Source organism: Amphibalanus amphitrite, unplaced genomic scaffold (genome assembly GCF_019059575.1).
Source record: "Amphibalanus amphitrite isolate SeventyFive unplaced genomic scaffold, NRLGWU_Aamphi_draft 000096F_arrow, whole genome shotgun sequence".
NCBI lineage: Eukaryota > Metazoa > Arthropoda > Thecostraca > Balanomorpha > Balanidae > Amphibalanus > Amphibalanus amphitrite.
This window is the reverse complement of record NW_024881591.1, coordinates 1-6,469: the sequence shown is the minus strand read 5'-3', so window position 1 is coordinate 6,469 and position 6,469 is coordinate 1. Positions and strand designations below refer to the sequence as shown.

The following is a 6,469-nucleotide window of genomic DNA, read 5'->3' as shown; positions in this document are numbered from 1 at the left end:
GTTCCGCGCGCGTTGTTCGTTGTTGAGCCCCAGGATCTGTGGTGAGCATTAAAATCTCCTAGTATTAGGCAGGGGTGGGGAAGCTGGACAAACAATTGGCGGAGTTCAGAGGAGGAAAAGCGGTGGCTTGGGGAAAGGTACAGGGAAAGGATGGCAAGGTCATGTTGCGCTATTTTGACTTGAGCTGCGACCGCGTTAAGCGTGGTGCGGAGCTGAATTTCGTGGTGCAAGAGGTTATTAGCAATATAAAGGGCCGAGCCGCCTCGGCGGGGTTTTTCATTTACGTTAATTGTATATAAAGTATTTCCACGTATGTTAAAGTTGTAATTAGAGGAATCTGAGTCCAGAAAACGGGTCTCCTGAATGGCGGCTATCAACGGTTTTTTATTTAATATATAGTTCTTGAATTCGCCCCAGTGGCTCACTAGAGAGGAAGTGTTCCACTGGAGGACGAATTCATCAGATCGATGCATGTTTTATGTGTGTTGAGTGTTAAACAGATTTTTCACGAGCAGCCGCCGCTGCGGCTCTGGTCTTCATCCCCTCTGACGGGGTTGGGGACGGGGCGCGTGTCGTGGCTCGCGGATGCTGAGTGTCTGCGTTTACATGCTGGCTCGCCGCTGGGGCGGCCTCATCCGTCTCTAAGTCGGCGGGCGGAGAGGCCACCGGACCCACGATTGTAGAGACGGTCTCTGTGTCAGAAACGTCTGAGTCCGCCCCTGTGTCCACGATACTGTCGACCCATGACTCCGTCACCATGTTGCCGGTGCTGTTTGGAACCGATTCGTCGTCGCCGCGGTCGCACTGCGCCTGTCCCGGGGTGACAGCCGGAGGACCGGCCGACGTCTCCGTCTGCTTTCCGTCCGGGCTGAGGGGCGATTCAGTCACCCGCTCCGGCTCAGACGCGGGGGTCTCCACAGCCTCGGGCGCGCTCAGCTGTCGACGGACAGGGGCTTTCGGGGTGCGACTCTGGACCGGCGGGTTTTCGCGACTCGGTACGGTGTCCGTGAGTGAGGCCCTGCGTGGAGAGGACGAGAGCGCCGGATATTCAGAGGCACCTGACTCCGAGTAGGAACTCGGCGGGAACGGTGGGGGCGGGGGTGGTGGCGCCAGCTTGGCTTTGAGCTTATTTTTTTGGTACTCCCATGCGGGGCACATCCGATCCCAGGCTGGGTGCGGGCCACCACAGTGGCCGCACCTGTAGAGATCCCGGTCGCACTCATCGACCTTGTGGCCGGATGTGCCACACTTCAGGCAGTTCAGTCGCTTTGACCTGCAGGTCGTCTGGTTGTGGCCGAAGCTGCCGCACTGTCGGCAGAGGCGGGGGCTGGGCTCCCATTCCCTGACCTCCAAGATTTCATATCCCGCGTATATAGCCGGTGGGCAGGTAAGGCCCAGAAAGTGGATTTTGATCCTCGGGTTTGGGGTGGGGCCACGCGAGCGGAGTCGAGTGACGAGGGTGACCCCCTGCGGCCGCAGTTCGTGTAGGAGCTCCGTCTCGTCCATGTTTTTCAGTGATGGGGCAAATACAGTGCCGGCCACCGAGTTCAGTTTGGTGGCAGGGCTGGCGGCGACTTCGTTGCCGAGGAAAGTCTGGATCGAAAGGGCCAGCGAGGCCTGAGCCTTGTTTTTAACCCGGATTAGAAGAGATCCCGATCGGACTACCTTTGCGGTGACAACCGGGCCGATTAAGGTGTTGAGTTCTCGTTTGATTCGAAACGGTGACAGACCCTGGAGGGACCGATCAGGACTAGTCAGGATGATAAACGACTGCCCGTCAGGCACGTCATCTAGCGGCTCCCAGCCTCGACCAGGCGAGCCCGGAGAGGAATCCTCGAGGAGGGGGCGGGTCAGGGGAGGGCGGGGGCGGGACAGGGGAGGGGCCATGTTTAGAGAATGTAGATGGTTGGAAATGCGCCGAAAAAAGCGTGCCAAACGCTCGAAGAGGGTTGAAAAAACGAGATCTCACAGGAGGCACACCCAAGAAACGAGTATGAAGGAAACTTTTGATGGAGAAAGAAGCAAATTAACAAAACAGAGACGTAACAGTAAGGAGAGAACAGAGAACCTTACCGGTTTGTTCAAATCACGATTTTCCAGGTGGGAAAATGGCCGACACTAAACCGACGCGGACCGAGCGCGGCGCAGCACCGCCGCCGCCAGAATCCAGCAGAAATTCACAACGATGAGGGCCAAAAAGAGAATACCGAGAATGATAATTTCGAGAAAGTACTGGGAAGGCTAGCCAGTAGCCACGCAACAACAATCGCTAATATCTAATATCTAATAAGCCTAAGAGCAAAATCGCACACGTGCGTCCGTGTTCGGGGTGAACCAAGGACTCGGGATACGCGGGAAAGGGCATGGAAAAGTAAATGGCGCAGCTGCGACAAAATATTTTGTTCAAAATCTTCAAAAAACGTTTCGAAATGAAATTGTTTCATCAATTTTCCATGGTAACTGAGACAACCACAAATGACAGCATAGTGTTTTCTTGCGCAAGATCAGCTTGCGAATAATAATGAACAGAAAGTCACAAGAATGCCTTATCGAACGATAGCTGGCCCAAACAGCTGCGTGTCCTTTCTCGCTTGGTAGCCATTGATATATGATAGCAGGGTTACATATTGATATTACAGTTATTTTTTTGTAGAATTTTAAAGCTTATATAGGAGCCAGAAAAGTGTTCAGCACTTAGGTCTTGCAGGTACATCGACAACCAGGGCCCAGAGGTAGATGCCAATGCAGTGCAGTTTCGGGGTTAATAATATTGTCACCCTTAAATTTTGCCAACAATGCACAAGAAGAAAAATACCATAGGTGGTGTTTATTTTTTATTTTATTCTTTTTAAGTAAAGCAGGCCTCTAATTTCTTGATGAATACTTGCATGTATGACTGAAGTCATCAATTTAGAAGCTGTATGAAATATGCAAGCTTTTCAACTAATCCCTGCTTGGTTTGATTTCCATCTCTACTTTTCCAGATTCTGGCACGATTCCAGTTCCCCCAGTTGTTTGGAGATGTCCCGGACAATCATTGTGGTGCCACCCGATGCCGGTGGGCGGCGACCGCGGCGGTCGGCCCGCGTTGCATCCCTGGTGCAGCTGCTGGAGCCCGCCGGACCAGTGACTCTGGCGGCAGTCAGCCAGACAGACCCTCCGGCAGACCCCCCGCCGGGCGGCTCGGCAGACGGACCTGCGGACGGGGCGGCGGGACAACCCGGCGCTGTAAAACGGCCACGGACCGGCCTCTTCACAGCCAATAGTCTTGATTTTGACTCGGTAAGCGTGTACTGCACGCTGTGTACACTCAGTGAACTCTACTGATATTAGTTACTTCAGATTTGTCGGTATTTGTCATTTCTAGCTCGTCATATTTAAAGCTGTGGTTCTTGCTTTAGGTCAATTAAATCCTTTAGTCTACCAAAGTCAAAACCCAATTGAACTTGAATGTTTCCTTATTCCTATACGCTGTATTCCTGATTTTGATGTGTTAACAACATTCTTATCATTATTCTATCCATTTCCTCCCAGCCATCATCTGATGCCACCGCAGCTCCTTTGGATACGACGGAGCAGACGCCAGCTGCCACCAGTGCCTCTGGTGGTCCAAATGCGAACGATGAATACGGGACTTCGCCACCAGGCTCGACCGACCCAGGAACTAGCGGCTCAACTGCGACAACCAGCGGTAAGTTACTGCGTTTGTTATGGATTACAGTAGTATCCCCAGTACCTAGTTAGTAAAACATCGTAAAATGTGTGCTATACCGGTGACGGTGTAGTCTGTGTATCGGTTTTCGCCGCCTGCCCACAGCTGATCTCTTTGATATCTTTTTTTCCAGCGGCCGGTGCGACCGGGTCGGCCCAGCAGGAGAAGCCCGAGTGCGGCATCTGCCTGGACACGTGCCTGCACCCGGTGAAGCTGCCGTGCGGCCACGTCTTCTGCTACCTCTGCGTCAAGGGCGCCGCCAAACTGTCGGCACGGTGAGAAACGGTCGGGGCCGAGGCCGGGGGTGGCGTCAGCTGGACGAATTGTATCGGGGAGTAGACATTGAATGTTTAGCGCAGTTATTGTAAGTTCGAGGTATGCTAAGCGATCGTTTATTTAATATAGCAGTTGGGTGGTACGTTTGAACAGATTATTTAATTGTATGACCTTGGTGTCTGTCTGTGCTATGTGAATTACAAATTAGCTGCATGTGGTCCATTATCGGTATCTATCAGTGTCCCGCCCCCGCCGCTGTGCGCGGCTGGCTACTGACATCTTCCCACATTTTCACACCGCCAGCTGCGCGTACTGCCGAGCCGAGGTGACTGAGAAATTCATCAACAACCCGCGTCTGCTGGACGAAACGGAGGTGGAGCGGGAGCTGACGGACACCAGTCAGAGTCACCACTGGCTCTACCAGGGCAGGCACGGTCAGTGGCAGACTATACAGCCCGCATATATCACATACACACCAGTCAGAGCCACCACTGGCTCTACTAGGGCAGGCACGGTCAGTGGCATCAAAATAATGACACCATCCAGACCCGGCTAGCAAAGGGTTTAAAAGATCAGTGACCTTGTCCACTGAAAACGATCACAGTTTTTTTTCTTGCAAGACATGCCACAAAATTGCAAATCTCATATCACTGTTTGCATTCCATAAAGTCAAAATCGCCACCATCTTCGATGATTTTCATAATCGTTGATGGCGTCCCTTCTGCCTCAGTCTCCTGGCCTCTCGTCCTTTAAATTTACCCCACCCTCTGACCCTGCTCTTCCCCAGGCTGGTGGCGGTACGACGAGCGCACCAGTCGCGACATCGAGACGGCCTTCTCCGCCCAGCAGCCGTCCGTTCAGATCTCCGTTGCCGGTGAGCTGTACACGGTCGATTTCGGAACGTTCACTCAGTTCCACGACCAGTGCCGGGGCCGGCGCAGACGGGTGAGACGGGAGGCGGCTGACGCGCCGCCCGACCCGGCGCTCAACTGTAAGGGGGTGGCCGGGCTCCGGAAAAAGCGGCGCAGGCAGTGATGAGGCTCGGAGGGGGAGGGAGCTCCCTCAGGTAGTCAGGTAGGTCGGCTGCTACGCCTTAGGGCGCACTGGGGCTGATTTACCTGACCCAGAGTGGGCTAGATGGAGGATTTTAGTGCTCTGGTTATTGGTATTCGGCTAGTGGCAAAAGACAGGCCTATTTGTGATTGGTTTCTTCCTCTTGCCGTAGAACTAGCAGCAGTTGGGGTGGCAGTTGGGGTTTATCAGCCTCCCCTCAACCAGTATTACGAGCAGTAAGCTGATTGAAACTGTTGGTGGTTACATTGATGAGGGAGTTTAAACTTAGAACGAGCTTTTCAAACGCGTCGCGAAGTCAAAATTGTGTCGTGAACCGACTGTGGATATTGGTTCCGATTGGTTTCAGTTGTTGTACCGGACTCGGGTCTCAGAGTGTACAATGTACATGCCGGCTACTGTTCTCAGGGTGCAATGCACGGATTTGCCGAGTTATGCGCTGTGCGAAGCATATAACTGGGCCAGTTGGTCTTAGTTTGTCGACTCGCTATGGGCTATGAGGTAACTGAAGCCAGTTTGGCTGGACAATGTGTGCGAGCCGGGTCGACGCTACTTGCGTATCGCTGTGCCTAACCGAATCGAAAATGCAAACGAGCGAGGCAACGGCTCTGGCCATCGACCGACTACTGATGGCCAGAGACGCACAGTCTGGCTGAGCTATATTGGTTTGTTAGTGTTTGACTGTGCAATGCGTGTATCACGTACTTTTCACCCTGTGAAGGGTGACCAATGTCACATTCGAAAATCGAAGGGGTTCTGTTTTAAGGGAAATTGCCCTAGAGTTGCTGTCATGCTGTGCCCTATACATATATGATTCAGCATATACTTAACCTAACGTACAGGAGTGTCTACCTTAGACAGTCACAATCGTGCACGCGGATTGCTGTGCTTGGAAAAAATTGCTTAGAAAAGCTGTCTTGCATGCAGCTTGATACTTAATCAAGCGAGCATTGATTCCGTACTGAAATTCGGTGATGGCTACACGGTGCCTGTGTTCAATGCTGCGTCCGTGCTATTTATGATAAGTTTGAAGGTGGCGCTCCCGCCCGTACCTGATAGATGTATGTGTGTACAAAGTATTGCTTCACGTAAAGAATGATACGTTTGTGAGCTTCACAATCATAGTTGCTTTCGCTAATAAAGGAAATCACGCTTCAGCCGAAATAAGTTTGTGCTGGTTCCAGACACTCGTCTTATCTAATTTAGCGCCTTACCTCATGGGGTCAGGATCGTAGGTTGAGGCCATATGTCGTTAGATGTGCTGCGGGTGACCAAAGCTCAAAAACACATTTTTGTTGTTTTGTGTATTTACGAATTAATGCTGCGGCGCACGATGCGTATCACAAATTAAACCATCAAACAGACTTTCTGTTTAAGACGAAACGTGCTGCACCGACTACTAGATGCTTT

The 6,469-nt window shown here is 52.1% G+C and overlaps 1 protein-coding gene across 3 annotated transcripts; it reads left to right on the top strand.

Annotated features, from left to right (window-relative positions):
* The first annotated feature begins 2,529 nt into the window (after positions 1-2,529).
* On the top strand, positions 2,530-6,216 carry LOC122380367 (E3 ubiquitin-protein ligase rnf146-like). 3 transcript variants are annotated; one of them, XM_043363464.1, is made up of 6 exons: positions 2,530-2,594; positions 2,985-3,282; positions 3,535-3,691; positions 3,846-3,987; positions 4,292-4,422; positions 4,776-6,216. In XM_043363464.1, the coding sequence occupies exons 2-6, from the start codon at positions 3,022-3,024 to the stop codon at positions 5,021-5,023; spliced, it is 939 nt and encodes a 312-aa protein (XP_043219399.1). In that variant the 5' UTR covers positions 2,530-2,594; positions 2,985-3,021; the 3' UTR covers positions 5,024-6,216. The 3 variants fall into 3 exon arrangements, with proteins under 3 accessions (XP_043219399.1, XP_043219398.1, XP_043219397.1); XM_043363463.1 differs by having other exon boundaries at positions 2,548-2,732; XM_043363462.1 differs by having other exon boundaries at positions 2,553-2,707.
* Positions 6,217-6,469: the final 253 nt, after the last annotated feature.

Excerpts from the sequence above, each read along its gene's own strand:
- LOC122380367 (XM_043363464.1), top strand. The coding sequence starts at position 3,022 with ATGTCCCGGACAATCATTGTGGTGCCACCCGATGCCGGTGGGCGGCGA. Across the intron at positions 3,283-3,534 it reads ATAGTCTTGATTTTGACTCG|CCATCATCTGATGCCACCGC; the intron begins GTAAGCGTGTAC and ends ATTTCCTCCCAG. Across the intron at positions 3,692-3,845 it reads CTCAACTGCGACAACCAGCG|CGGCCGGTGCGACCGGGTCG; the intron begins GTAAGTTACTGC and ends CTTTTTTTCCAG.